The following is a 24,647-nucleotide window of genomic DNA, read 5'->3' as shown; positions in this document are numbered from 1 at the left end:
GCAGAAGCACGAGCCCACGTTTCTGCGGAACTGAGGCACCAGTAGACTTAAACTGGGGGTAATTTTTGCCATCCCTCTGCCCAAGGAAATAGCAGCTTAGCATCACGCAGCCACGTACGCCGGATGCCGTACGCTGAAGCTCTCACTGACCACCCCCAGAGGTGCCTGAAGCGTTAGATTCTCCATCCTTCTCCACTCGGTGTGGAACCAACTAGGCTACTTTCTGCTCCACCCCATACCCACATGCCGTGTGCTTCTAGCTGTCCTGCTGCTGCGGAAGCCGACGGGGCGCAGGGGAGAGCGCTTCCCGGGGTTCAAGCCGTATTGATGCACCCTGCCAGGCCCCGGCAGGACTGGTTCTTCGAAGCTTCATTTCCCTGCTCCTCACAGGATGAAGTCGGGGCAGGGCTGGGTCTGCGCTAGTACTCCCACCCCCCTGCAGAAAATGGTGTCCTCAGGAAGCTGTACCACCACAGAGGGCAGCTGGAAGGCGCTGGCTGCCTTGGCTTCTCCCTCTGGGACAGGCAGGCCTGATTTCCTCTCTTCCACGGGTTCCTCGGACTAGGAAGGGAGGCTCTGGGGGGCAGGAGGTGCAAGGAGGGACCCCATTGGTGCAGGCACTGGTGCTCCAGGAAGCAGTCCTTGGTCTGGGGTAGCAGCAGCATGGAAACAGCAGCTCCTGCCAGCAACCAGTTCCCTTCAGAGCCACCACAGATGGCATGCTCACGTGGACACTGTTGGGACAGCAGCAGAGGAGGAGGAGGTCACCAAGGACTATCACCCACCACATTCTGCCCTGCCAACTGCAAAGCACCCACGCCACATGGGCAGCAGCAAACTCCAGCCACGCTGCCGTGACCAGCCAGGCCTCCCATGTTCTGAGGGGTCATGGTCATGTTGTTCCCTCACTCCTCCCCCTGCTCAGACCCTTGCAAGGTATGGGCCATGCCAGCCGGCTCGGTGGGTGACATCTTGCTGCTGCTTGATTATTCTCACACAGCCACGTCTGTAGGTGCTTCTCCCATTCTGCATCTTGGCCTTGACCCAAAGCTTCCTGGGATGCAGACGGCCTGTCAGCAGGCTGGAAAGGCACAGCTTACATCCAAATGTTTCACCAAAAAGCCAATGTACAAGGCACGTTAGAAATACATTCCTAAGTGGGGAACAGCGTGGGAGCTCTCTTCTCAGGGAGGGGAAGGCTTCTGTCCTGCGGGGCCTCACGGGGGGCTCCGCTGCCCTGGCTCGTACCGAGCCCCACGCACACAGCTGCAGGTTACAGAGCCCTCTCGGACCGGGGAGGCTCCCGCGGCTTGTCTGGAAGGACAGAGCTCACAGTGCTGCCGGGAGCGAGCGGGTGAAGCAGCGAAGACGCAGGGCAGCGCGACGGCCTCCACCATAGCCATTCTCCCAGGGCCGGCAGACTGGAATCCTCCGCACTGACACAGGCGCTCCGCTCCCTCAGGGAAGGCGGCCTTTACAGCTCGCCCCGCTTCCCCCCAGCCCTCAGGCGGCTGGAAAAGCCCCTGCCTTGCTCACAGGCGGTGCGCAGGACCCAGCCGGCCCGGTTCCACCCCGGGCCTGCTCCGAGGGCTTTATTTAACCGACCCCCTCATCCCTCCCTACGCGACCGGCCGCCTCCAACCGCCTGCGGGACGGGACGCGGCGCAATGGCGGCAAACGGCGCTGAGACGGCCGGGTACCCCCGTGAGGCGGCCGCACCGCCCCACTGCGCAGGCGCAGAACCCACTCCGCCACTGTTTTGCCGCGCCGCCGCCCCACTGCGCAGGCGCGTGGCCGCGCTCCCGCCACCTCCCCCCTCCGGTGCCCCACTGCGCAGGCGCGGAGCCCCGCCAATAGGTGGCGCAGCCTGCGGCGGCGCGTCACTTCCGGTTGGGCCCGCGGGCCGGTAGGGGAGCGCGGTGCCGTCCCGTCCTCTCCGGTGCGGCCCGGCCCGAGCGCCGGCATGGAGAAGCTGCGGCGGGTGCTGACCGGGCAGGACGACGAGGAGCAGGGGCTGACGGCGCAGGTACCGCCCGGCCGGGACCCCCTCCCCGCCTGGAGGCCGAGCGGTGCCGGGACAGTGGGGTCGCTGAAGCGCCCCCCCCCTCGCCTCAGGGCCTGTGCACACACACCCCACACACCCCCCCCCCCGGCGGCCTCTGCTCGCCCATGAGCGGGAGAGGCGCTGAAGGGAAGGCGGGGGGGGGGTTGCGGGGTGCGGGGCCTGGGCCCTCCTGGGAGGAGGAGTGGTGCGCGGAGGAGCTCTTGGTCTTGCTGCTGGATTGGGGTCCCTGGGTCTTGTTTCTCCTGCCCTGCTGCGGGGTGGCAGGGTCTGCGGGCTGGGTGTGCTGCTCTGTTGTGTGGCCTTTGCGCTGGGGGAGCGGAGGAACAGCGGGCTGGATTTCTAAACCGCTTGAGGAATTACTGGAGAGAGTTCAACGGAGGGCTGCGAGGATGATGAGGGGACTGGAGCATTTCTCCTACGAGGGGAGGCTGAGGGAGCTGGACTTCTTCAGCCTGGAGAAGAGAAGGCTGAGAGGGCACCTTAGAAATGCCTCTAAATATCTGCAGGGTGGGGGTCAGGAGGACGGGTCCAGACTCTTTCCAGTGGTGCCCAGCGACAGGACAAGGGGCAATGGGCACAAACTGAAGCAGAGGAAGTTCCAGCTGAACCCGAGGAAGAACTTCTTCCCTCTGAGGGTGATGGAGACCTGGCCCAGGCTGCCCAGGGAGGTTGTGGAGTCTCCTTCTCTGGAGATATTCCAGACCCGCCTGGACGCGGTCCTGTGCAGCCTGCTCTGGGTGACCCTGCTTGGGCAGGGGGTTGGGCTGTGTGATCCCCAGAGGTCCTTTCCAACCCCGAACATAATGCAATTCTCTCTTTCCTTATTTCCCTGGGTTTGCAAAAGCTGGGAAGGGCCTTCTCTAGACAGATAGTTTTGTGTATATTGTGCTGAAGGTCCTTTGTATGCCCCATGTTCCTCAAGTATGATTTAGTTTTTCAGTTTCTTCCTGCTATGTTCCTTGTCATCAGTTATTTTTTTTTTACTGGGTTTGAACACCATGCATTTCTGAGACTTCACTGCTAGGTTGAAGCGAAGCTGAACATCCTTACAAAGAACGACTTATGCCATGGAAGCTGAACATCCTTATAAAGAACTTTTCATCAGTTCCCTGTTAACGGGTGTGACTGCAGGTCAGGGTGTCCCGCATCGTGGAACATCTCGATACCGAGGAAGCTGGAACGCGGAGCTGCCCGGATCTGAGCTGCTGCTGGCAAACCTGAGTGAAGCAGCACAGGCTCGGTGTAGTTGTTGGCTGTGGCACAGTGTCTGTTCCGGCAGCTTGCTGCTGCCACGCCTCGCTTGGCACCGAGTTGCTGCTGGTCGGGAAGGTTAATGGATGTGGCCGCTTTCCCACAATAAAGCAGCTGATTTTTATCCCCACCGGACTGATCCTGGAAGCAGTGTAGCGTCTGTGCCCTTTCACACCAGAGCTGGCTGTCAGCGTTTGAGAGGGATGCTTCACCTTCTGATCTTAATCTCAGGATTATCAAAGAAATACTTAAATTCCTGTTAATCTTAGTTCAGTTCCAGGCCAATTAGTTAATCTGCCATGCCCGGGCACGTTTCACATGAGACACATGATAGTAACACAGAGTTCGGCTTTTCTTGGTGCTGTGGTGTTTATTTTAAGGCAGCCATCAATAGATAAATGCCCAACTATTTAATAATTTTACATTTGAGGTGTATATCCTGAGAAGGAGAAAACTAAGCTAAGAAAGCGTCATTTCTTAAATGTCAGTAACTAAGCTGTATGTGATTTGGTTATTGCTTGTAGTGGTGGTATTACAGCTGGAGAAGACTTTCAGTAAGAAAAATCTGCCCATATTTAAAGCCTATCTAGTACAAAATAGGAGAAAACACATAAATCTGCCTTTGGTGTAGTGCAAAGGAGCTTCATGCAGAGAAGGTGAACCAGAATGCTATTCTTTAAATTAAATAAATACCCACTGAAGAAACCCCCAAGTGTTTAGGTTAGGCAATCAAACCTTTGTGGTGAGGGAATTCACACATGGTGTTGGCTAAAGCTATAGCTTTACAGCTGAGTGGTGTTGACTGTTTTTAAAGTGTGTGTAATAGAGCAAAAAAGTATGTGCACCCATGCAGAGAAGAACACTTTTTGAGGGAAAATACAAGGTTATGTGTTTTGTGTGTAAAATCTTCAACCTTTTCAGATGACCTTTCTGGAACCGAGTCATGTGTCTGGTTAAAAACAACGGCCCTCTCTTTGGAGTAGCTGATAGTTGTGTAATGGCCATCATATGCTTTATGTTCAGAGATGTTTCTCTGTTCTGTTCCTCCTCAGTTTTCGCAGAACCATTAGCAGGAAGTCAGCAGTAATTCCCCGTAAGTAAAGTAGAAGAGAAGTATATAGTGAGACAATTGCGTGATGATTCAGTGGAGTCTTTCTGTACTTTCTAAACTCTTCAGATGACCGACTGTTGCTTCTTGCTGCAAATAGATCAATTATTCTAAATAGCAGGAAAAAGAGAGTTAAAGGAATTTATTACAGAAAAGTCAATAATAAATTGTAAATATACCAGTGTAATGATGTTGTCAGGGCAGTGTCATGCTGTTTAGTTTGGCCAACACCAAAGCTAATATAAAATCCGTCTGTTTGACACGTTGGCTTGTTTTCTGGCTGTAGTTTCATGATAGTTGTCAATTGACAACTGCTTGAAGCATTCAACAAGATTTTAGGAAGGAGTAGACCAGATATTTAAATTTCTTATATTTTACTCTAAAGTGTTGATAGAAATAAATATAAGGAAGCCTTTTAGGGAAAGATGAAAATACTTATCTCTAATTGCTTAGGAACTCAGTTCTGCAAATGTTCTCAACATTTCTTTGAAGCTGAGTTTTCTCCATGACTTGTATATTCTTAAATTTACTGTCAAGAAAAGATGTAATTGTTAACATCTGGAATCTTTCCGAAAACATGCAAAAGAGAGTGCTTCTATTTTTTTTTTTTCCCCCGACATGGAAAGCTTTTGTAAGGTAATTAACGTATGGGGGAGCCTAGGTAGATGTTCAGAAGCCCAAGAAATGTATTTTATCAAAGGCAGCCTTGCAGATTATCATTTGTAGGGTTTAGTGGGTGTCCATAGCAAGCTTTTCAGAGAAGACGCTGTTATCTGTCGCTTGGAACTTGTGTATCGGACCACTGCAAGGCCGTTCCCTGTGTTTCTGGAGCTCTGCCTTCCGGATTCCGGTTTCCACGTAGGGTTTCCTCTTGATTTCTGGATGTCTTGGTCATTTCCTCAATGTAATGTTTTCTTGGAATATCCTGTGAATAAAAATCTTTGCTTTTTTGCCCAGGAGTTTGGCTTAGCTAGAGAAAACTTCAGGGTTTCTATTTGTTGATTTCTGTTTCTGTTTCTTTTTATTGTGTGGAAAGAAGGTGATAAGCGGTGTAGCAAGATGGGTGTGTTTTACAGGAACTCCCCTGCCGCCACCACTGCACAGTTCTCCACACGAATCTTTCCCCAGATGTGGAATTTGCATGGCAATTTTTTCAGTCTTCCAAGTAAAAGCTTCTGCCAATGCAGATATCGTGGAGTGTAATGCCAACTCTTTTTATATGAAATCTAGGATTAGCTGTATGGATTATGTGAGATAAAAAAGCCCGAATCGCCCTTATGTTGTTTCCTGCTTTTGTTGCATAGGCACCTTAGACTTACTAACTTTTTCTTAGGGTTCTGCTTCGTAGTCTCTAAGTGTAGGTGTAAGAAACTAAGCTGTTACTCCAGGGTATCTCACGGCCCCCCTTAGAGGAATTCCTGCTCCTCAGCACACGTGGCAGAAGAGGCAGGCGCTGTGTCGGGCCCTCGGCTTTTCCAGGGTGTAGCCTGGCGCTTTAGCACAAGCTGAATCTGGGGTTGAACTGTGCACCCGTTACCTTTTGCAGCAAGGTGCTTCACTGCAGGGGTGGAGCAGAAAAACAACCAGTTCCATTGCTTCCACGGAACCTAAGCAGTACTAGGTACCAGGAACTCAGAAAGTGCATTACCAGATCTCCAGTTTCGGGATTTCAGGCGTTGCATTGACTGGGTTCAGCTTGATAACATAAATGGTGATGGCATCAGGAGTGGGTGGGAGATCAGCCTTCGTTTTAATGCCAGTTAATTTATTTGGTTTTGTTATTGCAGAGAATGCTGTGTTGTGGTGCTCTGGCAGCCCTCGTGCTGCAGCTTATCTTCCTGCAGTTCCTGCGCATGTATTGTGAATCTAAGGCTCTTAAGAATTAAATCCATCAAATGTATCAAGCTAGTTCTAAAATCATACTTTAAGGCTCATGGCGTGTTTTTTCCAAGGCTTGGTGTGGTTCACTTGTTTATGGTGGTTTTCCACCTAATAACTGTTAGGGATGTAAATTAAGATAAAGCTATTTTCAAATTTATATGAGAAATGAAATTTGCTGTCAGTTGTTTCGGGAACTCCATCAGATATTAAGACCAGAAGTAGAGTAGCAGTGGCAGCAGTGTACCTGATACACCTGAAGCAATGATTTACCTTCAGCCGTCCCTGTTCCCTAGGCAATCGGAAGTGTGTGCGTTGGGTGTACTGGTAGCACTGGCCCATCCGCACTGCATTTCTGCGCAGGGACGGGACAAGGGCAAGTGCAGGGTCCTGCACCTGGGGAGGAACAACCCCATGCACCAGTACAGGCTTGGGGTGGACCTGCTGGAGAGCAGCTCTGCGGAGAGGGACCTGGGTGTCCTGGTGGACGACAGGTTAACCATGAGCCAGCAGTGTGCCCTGGCTGCCAAGAAAGCCAATGGGATCCTGGGGTGCATCAAGAAGAGTGTGGCCAGCAGGACGAGGGAGGTTCTCCTTCCCCTCTGCACTGCCCTGGTGAGGCCTCATCTGGAGTACTGTGTCCAGTTCTGGGCTCCCCGGTTCAAGAAAGATGAAGAGCTACTGGAGAGAGTCCAGCGGAGGGCTGTGAGGATGATGAGGGGACTGGAGCATCTCCCCTACGAGGAGAGGTTGAGGGAACTGGGCTTGTTCAGCCTGAAGAAGAGAAGGCTGCGAGGGGACCTTATAAATGCCTACAAATATCTTAAGGGTGGGTGTCAGGAGGATGGGGCCAAGCTCTTTTCAATGGTGCCCAGTGACAGGACAAGGGGCAATGGGCACAAACTGAGGCACAGGAAGTTCCGTCTGAACATGAGGAAGAACTTCTTCCCTCTGAGGGTGATGGAGCACTGGAACAGGCTGCCCAGGGAGGTTGTGGAGTCTCCTTCTCTGGAGATATTCAAGACCCGCCTGGACAAGGTCCTGTGCAGCCTGCTGTAGGTGACCCTTCTTCGGCAGGGGGGTTGGACTAGATGACCCACAGAGGTCCCTTCCAACCCCTACTATTCTGTGATTCTGTGACGGGAAGGATTTTTACTTTGTTCTTTTGGTGTAGGCGTGATTAGTTGCATGAGTAGGCCTGACTAAAAGCATGATTCAAAGGAGGGCCTTCAGTTGTGTCCGACCAGCTCTTCCTGCCCTTCTTACCCCTGCAGACATATTCATGGAGTATTTCATTCATTCAGGAATGTGACTGTCATGTGATTTTAAATAAAACCATCCTTCAGTTGCTGTTTTTGTCCATTTCTTTAATGCGTACGTAAGGACAAAGAGTTGGACCTGACAAGGTAAGCCGCATGTTTTGACCTGCGGGGAGTGCTGTCCTAACTGCTGAACAGAGAGAAGGGGAAAGAAAATTCAGACCAGTATTGTACCCCAGCTCTGTGTCTGCTCAGGCAGCACAAAAGTGTAAGAGATCATTTTTGTAGTATTCTGATCCCCCTTCTTAAGTAGATATTCGAAGTATTTAGTTTGATTAAATAAGGCTAGTAATTTTTTATCAGTAGAAAGTAGTCCAAGCTGTTCTTTGTTGACAGACGTTCAGACACTGCTTCATCACAGCACGTAAATGTGTGCTTGTTAGTGGCTCTTTTCTGTTAAACTGGGTATGGATTCTTTGTTTGTTCAGATATGAAATCGTTCTAAGCAGTAACCAGATTTCATTCATTCACTTACCACTACCTGGAAGAGAAATTTTACAAAAGAGTAGGAGAAACACCAAACTCATTGTCTGGGGAAGCCCTAGCTTGTGTATTTGGTTAATAATACTTGATTGAAAATATCTGTAGAATAGATAACAGGAGGGCAAGTTTGCTTGTGTCACCTGAACAAGTAGGATAGTTAGCTTTTGTGTAAGCTGAAGCAACACTACACGTAATAAACCAGTTTAGAACAGAAAGTGCATTTCATTTTAGTGACCTGGAGCAAGCTGGACTAGGTTGTTCTTGCAGCATGGGTGGAGAAGATGAGCTGAGTGTACCTGGCCAGGCACTGCTGCTGAGAGGGGCTGTTCTGCTGCCAGCGACGCAGCCTTGGCTCATTAGTCTGGCACAGGGCTCGGCGTGGGGACAGGAGAAACACGAGTTCTCTGCCCGCCTTACTGAGCTGGTGCAGGTTCTGGTGTCACACTGGGGAAGAGGGAAGTAAAACGATCCCTTTCCATGAGCTAGCTGTCTGGCGAGGCGAGTTCACCTGCCTACACCTTCGCCCCGTAAGGAGCAGTAATTGGAGTCGTAATGCCTGCAGTGGAGAATTGCGCTGCCACGTACGGCGGGTTCTGTCTAGGAGCAGGAAAAGGTGGTGAGGTCTGCAGGAAGGTGCAGAGCTGCACAAATAGGTGTGTTAGTCTGCAGATCGCTGGAAGGCCCCTTCCTTCTGCTGCTCTGCTACAGCTGTGAGAATTCGCAGTTGTATGGTGAAAAAAAGCCGGCAAGTGGAGCAGTATTACTTGAGTGCCAGGATGTACCTTCACAGATTTTGTCTTGGTTGGTTGGTTGTTTTGGAAATGTGTTTCCTAATTGCTAATATAACTTCTTAAACGGAAATAACATATGCAAGCAGCTGTTAAGCATGGTAAAATAATTGTTTCTGGCTAAAAATTTTTTCCTTTGAAATTAAGGACTTCAGTAGTAAAGAAAAAGAATGTCCTTTGGATGGTTCAAAATGGGGTTTTAATGTCTTTTTTTCTTCTTCCTCTCCGCCTGTTAAGGTTCTCGATGCCTCAACGCTCAGCTTTGGTACTCGAGTCAGATGGTTTGCCATATGTTTCGTCGCTGGTGTTGTGTGTTCTATTCTTGTAAGTAAAGTGATTCTGTGTTTGCTTTATCCTGTATCCTAAATTTCGTATCCGTAAATTTAACTGGACATAAATGTGTAATGAGTATGTAGGAACTGTGGTACATGATAATTTTGGCCTTATTTCTTCCATTCACAGCAGAGCACGTTTTTATTGCAGTGTAATAAAATTTCTTAATGAAAGGTTTGAATGCTTAAAAATATGCTGTATTTTTAATTTAGATTTGAGTGGTGTATTAGGAAAGAGCTTTTGCTGTTCATTGTGTACCCATCTTATTCTCTCCAATAAAAGGTGAAAAGCAGGGGGAAGCTTGAGAGGTTTTTAAAGGCTGAAGAAACCACAAGTATGACCTGTCACACTCACAAATCAATAGGTGATGACTGTGGTAGCGTGTTGGCACTTGGAAACCTGCTGCACCCCTGTTGATCTCATGGCCAGCAGGTCATTTGTTCCTTCTTGAACCTGAGGGGTTGGCAGGAGGCTCAAGCCTGCAGTTAGAAGTTGAGATCTGTTAATGGATTGGGTCTGTCAGAATCTGACACAGGTAGTTTGCAGTACAGAGCAGTTCTTCATCTGCATGGGAAGTCCTAGAAGCAGGTGAAATAACAAAATAACGTTGGGGAAGTAGCCAGGCTGCTGGGTTTGTGGGTGTTCGTTCTTCTTTTGGTGTCAGCTAGTCCAGAAGCCTTTGGCTAGTGAGCGTGGATGACATCTGCGGTGTTTGTGGAGACTGTCAGGCAGGTTGCCTGGGCTCATAATGCGTTCTGGAGTCCTGTGTGCATTAGTTTCTGAATTTGCCATGTTTTAAATGACTGCTGCTGGTCTGTCTTTTACCATGAAAAGTTTTTAAACCAAGGAGACTTATGTAATGGCGGAAGGGGCAGCTGTGGAGGAGAAACCCGTTAATGGCTTGAGGCACTCGCTCGGAGATAGCTACTTGCTGGGTTCTCCTGCAGGTGGAAGCTTCTGCTGCTTTATCCAAACTTGCAGTTTCTTAGACTCCCTGGGACCCAGGGGTAAACCAGCACCGTTGCTGGTCTTACTGAAGTGGTGATCAGCTCGGTGAAGGAACTGGAGAGTGGTGTGCTGAGTATGGACGTCGGTGCCCAGTGCAGTGACACAAACCCTGGCCGGATGCTTGTGTAAGAGAGGAGGCAAGTTCTAGGGAGGGAGCTCAAGACTGGGTTAGAATATCCCTTTTGTAGGTTTGCTTAAGCATTATTTGGTTGACTTGGTCCCCCCCTCCATTTTTTCTTTTTTGCAAGTAACATTTAACCAGTATCATCACAAATTTTAGTACGCACCGCGTGTGTGCGTTAACACCTATTTCTGGACAGGTGAACATCACTCTTTTTGCTGCTGGTTTTTTAGTATTTAGTCTTTGTGCCTATTCTAGATCACATGGTGTGAAACTATGAAACAACAGATAAAAGGCTTTAGGATCTTGGTTCCCTAAAGTTTCCTTAAGTTATATTGAGCTTGGTAAGAGTCAAAACTCTTGAATAGTGTGTTTGTGGACCTCGTAGCTTGGAGAGTGTGGAGGTAGCTCTCTAGCCAAGCTTTGCCACATGAAGCTGAGAGCTGGCAGCTCCACCTTCTGCTGCTTCAGATTGTGGAACTTTTGGTGTATTTATTATGTTCTTGGCTGGCTAAAATGGCAGGTGGTGTTTCTTCTTTAATCCAACCCGTGCAGAGTGTCTGTAGGCTTTGCTAGGAGAATACAGTTACACTTTTACAGCTTTCCGTGGTTGCTTGTTCTGTGGTCTGTGCAAACTGACGCCACGGATTCCCATGGAAATTGCAGCTGGGTAAAATACAGGTTTTTGGTTGTTTGTTTTTTTTTTTTGCAGGACAGTGTCTGCATCACGGCTTAAAGAAAAAAGAATTAAAAGCCCAAACAAACTAAAACCCCATGTTTTGCTTCTGGTTTAGGCTCTGTTTCTCCCTGATCATCACAGGGACAGTGATCAACAGAAGGCTTTGGATTTTTTTTTTGTGTTTAGTGGAAATAAGAGAGGCAGTATGAGTTCTAAGCTATTTCTGTTCGGCCCCAGTGTGTATCTAGACTGCGAGTCCGGATGCTTGGTTGGGTGGGAAAGGAGATGGTGGGTGTTAGGGTGGCTTTGTGATGTTGTTTTCCTTTGTGCGTGGAGGTCTGGTGTGTAGTGGGCCATCCTAACAAAACTGAAAGTGCCACAAAGCAAAAATAAATGTTATAAACAATAAAAATAAACATTGCCTAGTTGTAAAAAATATTGTGAAATATAATAAATCAGGACATTATTTTGCCAGTAGGTGGCAATAGAAGTAAGCTGAATATTGCCTACTTCAAATCTGAGAACAGTGTGTTAGAATGACACTCTTTGTAGTCTGAAAATACATTTATAGACTATAAAATCCAAATAAATTGAATTAACTAATTAAAAACATACAAATAACCTGTCTTTTATAGGGAACTGCATTGCTATGGCTCCCAAAGGGGATCAAACTTTTCGCAGTGTTTTACACCCTGGGAAATATCTCTGCGTTAGCCAGGTACGATTTCTTAATTATTGTTATTAGAAAAGTATCCTCCTTTTCATCTACATTTCCATTTGCCTTTGCTCTAAGAGTGTGTCTGCTTATGTTGTGTATAAACAACATTGTTTTCATATTGAAATGCTCATAATGTAAAATCTTGTTTGTCTTACAGCTTTAAGATTAGTGAATATTAGTTATTCGCTTGTTATTGCCCTGTTGTAGTGTTTTACGTGGTTGTTTTGTAGACACATCACAACTGCTGTCTGAGGCGTGTGTGACAGATTGCTGGCTGAATGTTTTGGACTTCTTACAGCCAAGTCCTGCTGCCAGCTGCAGAGTACCTCAGTTTAAGGGGCAAACTGGTCTGCCCGCTGTGTAGCTGCTTTGTTACTGGGAGGAGCTTTTTGGTTTTGACAAGGACATCATCCTGTTTCTAGGAAAACTCTGTGAAAAAGGAGAGGCTCAGGAAATGCTCCTTTTGACTGTGGGGCCAGGCAGAATCTAAAAATCTTTCGCAGTGTATTTGAAACTCTGTGCTTGGTTCTTTGCTGCGTTCCCTGTAGCAGGTAGTCTGGAAAGATTCGCAGAAGGGACCTCCTAGGATCTAAACCTCTTCTTTCACTGTTTGAAAGACATGTAAGGAAGAATTTAATGTCAGTAAAGTATTTTCAGTTTCAGTTTGTCCTCATTCTTGTGCTATTGTAGCATAGCTGAAGCATGGCCGTGAGACTCAGAACCTATGGAGTCCAGTCTTGTGTTTGGACTCTGTGACTTTAGTCAAGTCACTTAAATGTTGAGTCAGAGCATGGTTAATCTGTTGAAACTCAGGGAATGTGACGTTAACATTTGAGAAATGCGATTCCTCAATGAATTTGTTAGGGGACAGAGATGTTTATACTGGAAGTGAGCCTGTCATTTGTGTAACTATTGCATTTCAAACTAAAACAAGACAAAAAGTTAATACTGGAAGTAGGCAAAACTGAATATTTCCCTTTCTCTCCCTGACCTTAGTCTTTGTTGTTGGGTTTTTGTTTGTTTTCTTTTTAACCTAGTATTTTGGGTGTGTTTTCACTGCTGCCAATTAAATTAGCATTTTAGAAACTTGGTAGTAATCAACACTATCAATGAATGAAGAGGAAAGCTTTTACAGGCTGGCATTTCTTTTAGGAGGATGCTGGAAAACTTTAGCCTGGATTCCAACTAAAATTAGAAGTAAAAAGAGGCCCCCTTCCCCATCAGTAGTCCTGTTAGATGTACACAACAGGCAACTGTGCTTTGCAAACAGTAGGAGATGCCAATAAAGTCCCAAGTTGACAAAGAGATTTGAACTTTTCCAAGTTTGTTTGCAAGGCTGTATTTAAAACAAATGCAGTTACCACTCTTACTAAATAGTCCTGTCTGGCCCGTTTTTACTGTAATTTTCTAGCCACAGACATGAAACTGATACTTAACTGATTCTTCTCTGGGATGATGAGTGTATCTCCTACAGAATGTGTTGAATGTAAGAAATATCCTGTGGAAGTGGAGATCCTCTAGAATGTTTTTTTCCAGCCTTTCTGCTCCCTCTGGATTCTCTCACACCTCTGGAAAAGCTCTTGCGCTGTCTGTCCTTCAGTGCCAGTCAGGCTACTGTCAATGCATTTTGCTTTCTATATTTTTTCTGTCTATTTTATGTGCCCTGAACCTCCCTCATTTTTACCAACATACTTTCATCATCCCTATCCTTCCACTAGCTAAGTAGTTTTTTATTCTAGTCCTTCAAGGCTCTTTTATTTTGTCTTAATTTAATTTTATTGCCTAGAAGCCAAGATGAAAAAATACTGAGAAGTAGTTAGTTTGGATTGCGGTGAAGTTAAAACTGTTTTTTTGTTTTATTGAATTGAGAAAACATTTTTCTCCATTCAATATGGACTTTTGAGGTCTGCCTATACAACTTAAGGGGAAAAAAAAAAGAAGATATATACACAAAGTTGCTGGTAGGGGACCCTGTGGGTGTGGGAGATCATGGTTCAGTTTGCTGCTTGGAAGGTGGATTCCTGTATTTCTTCTGTCTTAGAAGATGTGTGCTTCACCAGGCTTGTGAGTAGTTTCAGGAGGGAGCTCTGCTGAACTCTTCTCTGCTACTGATAGTTTCGTTTCTTATAAGCAAATATGAACTAGCAAAGGAGTTAAACTAGGTTTCCTGCTCTGTAGTAAAGCATTCAGACCACGACAAGGTTGCAGGCATTCTCACTCTGTCGCTAGAGTTTTGTATTTTCTACAAAGCAGACAGGGAAGGAGGAGACCCATCTCGGAGTATTTGAAGCCAGATAATTGCTCCTACGGCTGTGAATTCTTAGTTCACACTGTGTTTCTTTACATGAACAGGTACAGCGTTGCTGATGGATTTTGTTCTGTCTTCAAGCTAACTACAGAATAGAAGAAAGTAGTTGGGTTTAATACAAAACTACTGAACTTTTTCCTTCTTTTTTTGCTTGCTGAGTTTGGGCAAAGCGTTAGAGCTTCCCTGTAATGTTGATTGTAGCTGCTTGCACTCTGCCTGGGTAAGAAGTTTATTGTTAAACGGAAATTTTCTTCAGAAAGTTTGGTCTTTGTATTCTTTACATTCTTCTGGCAAGTCAGTTCTTAGAACAGCCTCACCGTGAATTTGCCAGACATCTGCTTGCCAACCCTCTGCTCTAGGTGGTAAGGTTTTGGAAAAGATTTCGTGACCGAAGGTGACTCAATACATAAGCTGTTTGCAGGACTAAATTCATGGAGTATTTCCCCTCTCGTTCTAGTATCTCTTTGTTGCTAAACACTGAAATGCTTTTTTTTAAAGCCTTTGTAGTCATCTCGCTGTTGGAAACCTGATTAAATTACCTATTGTCTTTTTATAAATATTTATTTGAAAGTGATTTACCATTTGTTTTGTTTTTTCCCTCTTATTAGTACATGTTTCCTGATGGGGCCAGTGAAGCAGTTGAAAGCAATGTTTGACCCAAAGAGATTAATAGCTACAATTGTGATGTTGGTAAGTATACTATCGTTATTTCCTTTTGCTAAGATGTTGTCCTTTAGCCTCAAAGCTAAATTTGAGGCTTTGCTAATGGGAGGTTATTTCTCAGTCCACCTCTTCTTTGTTAGTGAGTAGCAATAGCCAATCTGGTTAGCTCTGTGTATCATAAAGATTATCTAACTCCTTTCTGTGAGCCTGTGTTTTTGTTGCTTATGATTTTTTCTAAATTAATCATTTGGAGCAAAATGTTCTTTACTGAATTTCTGACCAAATGCTATTATTATGTTGATTATTTTTAATTGATTTTCTAAACCAATTTCTTCACGAACAAGGCTCGGGAGAGACTTTTCAGCTCCTGTGAAAAGTCTGTGGTCACCGCGTCTGGCTTGACAGCTGCTTGTTGGCCGCAGCTCTGTTTGTATAGATTAGTGGTTCGGCACTTTCAAAGCCATGGAGAAAATTAATTTCTCTCCCTGAAGACTGGGCAGTCATGTTCAGCTTCACACTTCTCCATTGAGAGGTTCTTGGCTCCTCTACTTCCATGACCATCACTGCTTCTTCCAGGAAGATGTTAAAAACGGCCTCTTCCGCAGTCTCAGAATTCCTATCCCAAAACCTCTATACTGGGTAGTTAAAAACAAGTTTCAAGACTTGCTGCTTCTCTCTTTCATACTTACTTTCCTCTGGTTCTTCCTGATGTGTTTCATCTTGTATTTTTGAAGTGTAGTTGGCTGTCCTATTCTCCCTATCGTAGAACTTTCTTTTCTAGTTGATTACAGCTGATATGGAGAAGTGCTTGATGAATTCTTTCTGGCTAGTTGTCATATGGGGTGTGTATTCTTCCTGGCATATGCCCACGGGAGGTGGAGTTAACTCGTTTGAGAAGCTCACATTTGGCCACAGCTTTTGGGAAAGTGACTTGATCCTTGCTTAGACCACGAGCTCTGTTAAAGAGGTGACTTTTTGCCATCTCTTCCAGATCACACCAAGTAACAAGTCCTAGGGAAGTTGTGTTTCGTAGGTCTACAGTAAAAATGTCCAAGAATTTCTCAAATTCTCGAGAGTCTGTGTTTGCTGAGCATGAGTTCTCCAACACTGTGCTCTTTTTCTGGTCAAGCTGAGGGCCTAAGCCAGACACTGAAGTAGCCAGCACAGAAATTATTTGCCCTGATAGTCCTATCATCCACTGTGCTTGGACACAGCAACCGAGACAATAACTTGCTTTGAAGGCTGTAGAAACAAGACACGACAGGGAAATGGAAAGAGAACAGGTAGGTCTGTGATGTCTTTCTGCTCTCTGCCTGTGCAGAGAGGCTACCAGCAGGGTTAGGAAAAGACAGAACGAAAGGTTTCGTCTAGTAGGGGACAGGAACATTGGATGAGAGCAAAGACTGTTAGGATGGAAAATTTCAGTAACACAGAGAAGAACCAGAAAACTTCTAAAGTTTAGAAAACTTTTGATGTATTTGACTGTTTTCATCCCCATCCTAACACAAAGCTAGAGTTGTAGGCAACTCAGGAGTCACAAATATGTTGGGAAAATCTCTCCTACGAGGAGAGGCTGAGGGAGCTGGGCTTGTTCAGCCTGAAGAAGAGAAGGCTGAAAGGGGACCTAATATATGCTTACAAATATCTGCAGGGTGGGTGTCAGGAGAATGGGGCCAGACTCTTTCCAGTGGTGCCCAGTGACAGGACAAGGGGCAACGGGCACAAACTGAAGCAGAGGAAGTTCCAGCTGAACAGGAGGAAGAACTTCTTCCCTCTGAGGGTGACGGAGCCCTGGCCCAGGCTGCCCAGGGAGGCTGTGGAGTCTCCTTCTCTGGAGATATTCCAGACCCCCCTGGACGCGGTGCTGTGCAGCCTGCTCTGGGTGACCCTGCTTGGGCAGGGGGTTGGGCTGGGTGATCCCCAGAGGGCCCTGCCAACCCTGAACATTCTGGGATTCTGTTTTATTTCTTTCCATAAAACACCAACAATTTTTTTTTCCGTGAAAATTAGTAGAGAGTTGTGTTCTGTTTTCTGCTGTGTGTAATGATGGTTGGAGGGAGCCAGGTGAGGTTTAGCAGAAAAGTTCAAAGTGATGGTGAAGCTTGCACAAACGATGTGATTAATTTGGCATAATAAACCATATCATTGTAATGTTCCATGAGAGTTCTGTAAGTACCTTGAATAAAACTTCATGTGAGCTTTTTCACTGTGTATGAGGCAGCTGCTCTCTGGTGGGTTCTTCATTGCCGTGAGAAGATGAAAAAACACTGGCAGCAGCAGCAGAGCCTGTGTTGGCCAAATGCTGTAATTGTGAATGGGCGTTTTTGGTAATTGGGTTGTTCACAGCGATGCACATAGCTCCCTTGTCAGCTGTTGGTGTTATGAATGCTAGATCCAAAGTGACAGTGTGTGCTGAAATAATGGAATAGCCGTTCCCAGAGTACTTGATTACTTTCAAGCAGACATTATCGTTTAAGCCCACCTCTTCATAGACCTGACACAGACCTGGTTATGCTCGTGCTGGCTCCTGAAGTCAGTTCCTGCCTGCTCTTTCTTCTGAGACTTGTCCCAGCCCCTCTGGCCACGGAGCACATCACACTGTGCTTTGGAAAACACCAGTTTACCTGGAGTTTGGCATATAGTCACCGTGGGACAGCCTTTGGCTCCGCCTGTGTCATGAGTCGATTCTGAAAATGCTGATTATCCATTGAAAACATGAAAACAGTGACTGTATTTGCTTTGTGGAGTATTTCAGTATTCATTCTTTTTTCTTTTTGTCTCTCCTTTCATTTCCCCCCAGCTTTTCCTAGTATTGACTCTGTGTGCTGTATTCTGGGTAAGTGAGAAGACTTTGTTCCTCTAAAGAGCAATCTCGCTTGGGTAGTTTATGAATTGTATTATGGATTTAACATACAGTTAAGTCGTAGAGGAAAGATGAGCTTGTGTGTGTGGTACTTGTGTTTAGGTAGAGTGATGAGCCTGCTGGCTCCAGAGCAAACGCACCCTTCCACCTGCCTGTGAGGTACATGAGAATGTAAAATCTAAAGCATCAGGGTCAGTCTGCAGACCTCTGGAATAAGAACTGAGAAAAGCAAGTTAAAACATACTTTCATGTTAGTGATGTGTGCTTATGTCAGAGATATGGTCTTCAGAAACCGTGGGTACAGAATATTAAACTGCTTAAGACGAAGGAAGAGACATGACAAGTACCTTCAGGCCTCTTGATTGAAAAACTGGCTGCAGTTGTGTGCCGTAGAAGTACATGTGTAGCTGAAGAGAACTTCCATGTTTGCAGCAGTGCATGAAAGTGAAGGTGTTAGCGTTGGTGCTCTTAAGTCTTTCCAAAGCTGGAGAAGGTTTTCGTAGCATGAAGCCAATGGAGCGACAGATAAAATGAATGGGAAGTTGTTAGAGTGGAACGGGGTAGCAAGTTAAATTAAGGAAATTTAGGCATCGTTAGTTAACTATATTTTTGACTGAGCAGACTGTTCCAGTTGTTTACAGTACAGGCTGTTGCAAAATTAACTGACTTGCAATATTTGCTTTATTTTTGCTTAGTGGAACAAAAGAGGTTTGGCAGTGTTATTCTGCATATTGCAGTTCTTGGCAATGACCTGGTAAGATTCTTAAAATTCATTTTCATTTCTTCTCCCTGCCCTGCACCCATGTGAATATAAACCTGTACGCCTCGCACGGCGTAGGTGTGCCCAAATGCTGGCCTCAGTCTGTTTTTCTGAGCTACTTGTGTAACTTCAGCAAAATCTATATACGATTGTCTTGCAAAAATGGTATTTTTAAGTATATTCTGCAATGTGTGGACTTATTTGAAGCATTCTGAAAGGAATATAAAGGCAAAGAAATTCTCATACCTTGTCCCTGCTGTGAAAGTAACTGTATATTCATACGCCCAGCTTCTGATTATCTCCCTCTTTTTAGAGTTCCGAATAAATTTTCATTTTTCACGTGGAAGAAACTAAATAACCTTTCCATAGGCGTGTCCTGCCCCAAGAATATTCAGCGGTGCTGGGTAAAGAGGAGGTGGATGCGGGAGGGTGAATTCAGCGTGGCGGGTGCTAGGATGGCCATCGCGATGCGCTCGAGGGCTGGCTTGGGAGTGTGTGAGCGCGGGGAGGGGGAGCACGGCCTTCTCCATGGAGACACGACTGCATGTACTCGAGCTCCTCGTCCCAGGTGAATCACAGAATAGTAGGGGTTGGAAGGGACCTCTGTGGGTCATCTAGTCCAACCCCCCTGCCAAAGCAGGGTCACCTACAGCAGGCTGCACAGAACCTTGTACAGGTGGAGGTGTGCAGTCCCCAGTCAGTAACCAGTGGGAAGGGCCCATATCCACAATCAGATGAGCAGCCAACACCTTCCACTTACTGACTTGATCAATTCTTCATCTCCTGCTCAGTTTGAAACCATCCAGTTACAGGCAGAAGCTCCCTGGGCTAAGCAGATGAAGGGGGGAGTGCCCTTGGTGCACTCAGTCCCTCTGCTCTCTGGTGACACCAGGCTACTTGGAAGCTTATGTTACAATGAAGCATGGGTGGCAGGAGAAAAACCGCAGGCAAACCAACCTCTGTGACTATGAACTTATTGACATAGATTTATCTGCTCTTCGTGGCATTATTCCCTCTCATTCCACCACAGCACAAAGTTACAGGTGGAAAACACTTTTTCTGAAAAGTTGTTTTTCTCCTGTACGTTTTGTGGTGAAGGGAAAACAATTATCAAGAAGAAAAAGAAAGGAACAGAAGATGAAAGGGCCAGCATCACACAATTACAGCCTCAAGTGCTCCTGCACCACTCCTGAACTTCACCAACATCGCATTGTCCTGGCGCGACACTGGCAATGCCTGTTAATCAGTGGTAGAAGAGACACGAACAGAAGCACCATCTGGAAAGCTACAGAGCCACGTCAGGTTTGTGCTGAGTGCTGGACTGTGCAGAGCACACTAGGAAGGTGTAGGGACTTATCCCCCATACCAAATACCTCCACGTATAGCCACGAGTGAGGAACAACCTCCGGAGAAGAATTTCTACATTTGTTTCACCTCTCTTCCCTGCTAGTAAGACCAGACTTATTTTAGGACTGAAGAGGTTGGATGTGACGCCAGGATCTCTAAGGCCCAACATGCATCCTCTTTATGCTCGGGTGCACCAAACTTCTCCGACAAATCTTCAGAGTTTCGCGTAGTGAAGGGAACCACACCACGCGTAAATTAGGCCAACCCAGGTTTTTTTTCTGAGGTCTTTCACTGCCCTGTTGTGTGAGCTTAAGAAAACCATTGGATTCACTAGAAATAACTCAGAATTGATGTAAATGGCTGTACAAATTTGTGGCAAATCAGAGTCTAATACTTTCTCATATGTTTGGTTAATTGAATAATTATTATATTGCTGCACTACTAGTTCACAGAAAATAACTTCATACTCCGAGGCGATCCAGGGTGACCACAGTTCTTGTTTGACCTTGCCTGGAATACGCAGTGTCTGTGCTGGGCATGGATCTGAGGACAGACAGCCGTTTGTTCAGGGCAGGGGCTGCGGGGCGTCGCGCTGTGCCCAGGCCGATGCTCCGTACGAGGCAGAGGGGTGACCACGAGCTCAGACCGCGTTCTGCAGGTTAACAGCAGGCAGCTTCACATCGGTTGCGTGGCCTGGAGCTTGGTCAGGCTGGGCATGAGAACACAACGCAGCCTGCAGGCTTGCGAGAGGCAGGGAGAAGAGAGTTATCAACTATTGAGTGTCACAGTGGTGGCATATTATTATATGTACTACAAATTATATACTACAGTACATATCTGTATTTAGAGTTACATAAATAATATGATTAGGAATGCACATTGTCTTTTAAACTGGGAAGAGTTGTCTCTGTCACCTTGAAGGATACTGTTTTCCCAGAAATCTCCATTCCTTTTGAATCTGGTGATGGTAAATCAGTTGTTTTTTTAAGTTTATGCGTGATAGAAGTTACGAACTTTGTAAAAAAACAAGCAAGGAAAAAGTAAACCAGGAAATCCTTGGCAGTACGTTTGGGTCTTGTCCAAAAGTGTCATCTTTTCTCAGGTAAGCATGAAATTGAGTAGGTAATTTGATTTAAAATTTTGTTAAAACAGATTGCGTTTATTAATGCTGGACTAAAGTGAAATAATTAGGTTCTAGGAGAGGCATGAGCACTCTGTCACATACACTTTTTTCTTCTTTTTTCCAGGTATAGTCTATCATATATTCCTTTTGCAAGGTAAGTGCATAATAACTCCCATCCTAACAAAAGTCAGTTATCTTTATGCTAGGGAGGGGGAAAAAGTCCTTCAATTCAGCATGTGAAAAAACTGAACCTCCTCCCTTTTCATTTTTAGAAAATGACATAGCTGAACTCAAAGTAATGCATAATATAAGCTTTAAATACAAGTAAAGTGCATCATAATCGTCGTTGCTAAATTTCATTCTAGTTTTCATCACTGAAAATCAATGGAAGTTTTGTTTAAATTCTCCAGTGGTTTAAAAATACATCGATGCAATAGTGACTCTTACAGTACTAAAAGTTAACTCATGGGTCTGTGGTCTTAGTTACCAGCAAACAAACAAGCATATTTTCGGCTGCTAAGCCTCCTGAATTCCTCCATCATTTTTAGGAGAGGCAAAGGCAGCATTTCATGATGATTTTCATTTTGGCAAGCTTCTCTCTCCTTTTCACTCTTGCCTGTACAAAAAGGGAATGAAAGCTAGCCAAACACAGACTGAAACCCCGTGCGAGTAAACAAACAGTCTATTTTTTCTGTAATGTTTTATGTAAAATGCAGTTTAGTCTATCAGCTGTGTGGGTTTTTTGGGTTTGTTTGTTTTTTTTTTTAAAGTGCTTCCTTGTCTGTACATTACTTAATGAGTTGTTCTGTAGTAGAAGTGGGGAAAACAGAATGCAAAGTATTGTCTGTCCCTTTCATCTCGTATTTTCCTGTAGTGTTTCTGTAACTTTGCCGAAACATCTGTACTACAGATTGATTTTTTTTTTTAAAGCTTCAGATCTGATATAAGGAGGATTAAGCTTTATATATATATTTTTTAAAGACAGTGGTTGATAATTACAATGGATTCAATACTTTAACTGAACTCAGGCTTCAAATTGTCACCTTGCTATTTCTGACATCTCGAGCTAACCCAGCCAAAAGCAGTATTCAGAGTTCCGTGTGACAGGCTCAGTAGGGTCATTCCTTTAGGTTTTTTTTCTTCTTGTTTTCAAATGTTCTGCTCCGTACAGAAAACAAGCGGAGCTGCTGATCACCGGTCTTTACTTCCCTACCAACTGTACTTCAAGTTCTGGGCAGAAGAACATTGGGTTATAGGCATCACTTAATTTCTTTGGGTTTATATCTGTTAGATTTTATGAGCCAAAGAACTGAACTTTACGCAGGCTGCTTGTAGTAGTGCAGTGCTTTCTTTAGGGGTTATTGAGTTACTGGCTTATGTGGGATGCTACCATAAACTCCTTGTGTAGGCGGCCTTTCTTGCAGAGAGAGTGATCCCAAACCATGCCGAGGGCCAGAGAACAGTGTTGTGGAACTTGTTTAATGCCCACATTGATCTCGACTGCAACAAAATTGTCATTGCTTGATTTAGCTGTGCTAATGGCTTGCTCTTAATAATAATTTACTTGTTTGTGGGGTTTTGGGGATCGGGGTTTTTTTTCCCCAATTAATCGTGGCGCTCCTGCTGGCCTGGCAAAAAAAAAAAAATCCCAAGCCAAACAAAACAGCACAACACTTAGGTACAGTGACTTTAAAAGCTGCAATAGTGTTTTCCTTCATGTTTCAAATGGTCTAACAACAGAATACGAACTCCACTCTTCAGTAAGCTGTCACAGTTTTGAGAAAATTAAAAATTAAGGAGACTGCAGTGAGTGATGGAAGGAGAGTAACTGGCCAGCCGGCGCGAAGCAGGGCCGGGGCCTTTGCAGAGCCGTCCTCAGCGCTGCGTTCCGCGGCGTGCGCCCGAATGTGAACGCGAACGGCAGAATCACAGAATCACAGACTGGTCGGGGTTGGCAGGGACCTCTGTGGGTCACCCAGTGCAACCCTCCTGCCGAAGCAGGGTCACCTACAGCAGGCTGCACAGGACCTTGTCCAGGCGGGTCTTGAATATCTCCAGAGAAGGAGACTCCACAACCTCCCTGGGCAGCCTGGGCGCCGTGGGCAGCCCGGAGCTCCCTCCGCTTCAGCTGGGGCTGCGGATGCGCGCAGCGGAACCGTGGCTGCTCAGGTCCTGCATCTGAGAAACTGCTGGGTTTTGTCTTTAGTTTACCTAATGTTTTTGGTGTTAAACATGTAATGGTTGGTGTGTACGTAAAGAAAATAACAGTACCCTAACTGACTGTTTTTTTCTTTCTTTTTAAAGGGATGCTGTGATTAAATGCTTCTCATCCTGTCTAGGCTAAACTGAAACCAGGAACCACTGCGTGCTTTAAAAGCCAACTTCTGTTGCTCTGTGAATTTTCCTTGGATAACTACACTTCTCCACTCACGAAATACCCAGTAACAATATAGAGTTTTCCTTGCCTTCTGCATTTGGGGGATTAAAGAATTTTTACTACAAACAGTTTAAAAATAAATGGGGTGAACTGGTTGTGTTTACCCTTGGACTTTTGGGCTTTTTTTAACAAAAAAAAAGTACATTTAAATACTTTTTGCAGAGTAGTCTTCAGACTACCTTGCATCCAGTAGCATTTTGTTCCCCGGTGGAGGCAAGCCACCAAGATCTGGGTAGCGTGCGTGAAGATCACATTTAGAGTTCTGTCTGCAGTCTGCAATGTGCCATTTGTGTTTGTGTTATGCATTGGATGCTTTCCCAAAGACAGAGTGTTATAAACGTTGTAAAGGTTTGGTAAGTTATAGTTCACTGCTCCTTTGAAATGTCTATACGTGTGCCTTACAGAAAAAGCTGAATGAAAATATGTGAAAGGTCTGTTTAAAGCTGTTGGATTTTATTATTAAAAAGCTATATTTTAAGTGATTTTTTTTTTAACTTTCATACTTAAATACTTTTTACTAAGAGAACTTATGGCTAATGTATAAATGAGATTTGTGAAATAAATTAGTTTTAAAGATGCCTAAATGATTTTTTATTTAGGAGTCTGCTAGAGGACTGCAAATTTCAGCGTTACACTTGAATAAATATGAAAATATTAGAAGTGGGATAGGTATATGACGAGACGCAAATTTGGCTGTCAGATTTGCGGCAGCGGCTTTAAAGCCTCGTTGTGTCAGTATTCAGACAAACTGCTCGTTCTGACTTCAGCTGCTGACAGACGGAGGTGAAGCACTCCAGAGCTTTGCCTGGCCTCCCTGAGGTGGTCTCACTTGTGGTTTTTTGTGCCTGAGCTGTTGGGTTATTCAGGAGCAACGTTAAATCCCTCGCGTTGGAGGGCTGATGCTGTGTGACAGGGTGGCTGTGCTGGAGTATCTGCGTGCTAAACCTCGGTTGTTTGGGATGTGGGGGTTTTCTGCTCGTCCACAGCCAGGAGGAGGGGTGGGTTCGGAAGGATGTGAGCTGCAGTGCGGGAAGGGGGGAAGCCCCTGTCTTTTTTTCAGCATTCGGGGTGCAGGGTGAAGAGCCGGATTGCAGCACCTCCCTGGTGCATCTTGGAAAATAGCAGCTTCTTTTGGGGAGGCTGTGTACAGGACGGTTGCATGATTTTGCCCTAAACGGCCACCCGAGCCGTTCCTTTTTACTGAATAGTGACAATAAGTTGCCAGTCGGGTGTCCTTCGTGCTGATGATGGGGGACCGGGTAGTCCCGGCCCGGCAGCAGGCTCTGGGCTCGTTAGTGCCGTTACCTGAAACCGAAAATAACTCCCGGAACACAGAAAGTACGTTCAGAGAGGAGACGTTTTATTCTGCGTGGGGTGTGAGGTGGAAGATGTCCA

General features: G+C 45.7%; 1 protein-coding gene across 1 annotated transcript; it reads left to right on the top strand.

Moving 5' to 3' along the window:
• The first annotated feature begins 1,883 nt into the window (after positions 1–1,883).
• Positions 1,884–23,830, top strand: SFT2D1 (SFT2 domain containing 1). Its single transcript, XM_075411779.1, has 8 exons — positions 1,884–2,026; positions 9,130–9,216; positions 11,669–11,751; positions 14,668–14,749; positions 17,523–17,558; positions 18,281–18,339; positions 20,940–20,969; positions 23,120–23,830. Exons 1-8 carry the CDS (start codon positions 1,964–1,966, stop codon positions 23,157–23,159), a joined length of 480 nt encoding a protein of 159 aa, XP_075267894.1. The 5' UTR covers positions 1,884–1,963; the 3' UTR covers positions 23,160–23,830.
• Positions 23,831–24,647: the final 817 nt, after the last annotated feature.

The sequence above is a fragment of the Opisthocomus hoazin genome, chromosome 2, assembly GCF_030867145.1.
Source record: "Opisthocomus hoazin isolate bOpiHoa1 chromosome 2, bOpiHoa1.hap1, whole genome shotgun sequence".
NCBI classification, from domain to species: Eukaryota; Metazoa; Chordata; class Aves; order Opisthocomiformes; family Opisthocomidae; genus Opisthocomus; species Opisthocomus hoazin.
This window is presented reverse-complemented; position numbering and strand designations above follow the sequence as displayed.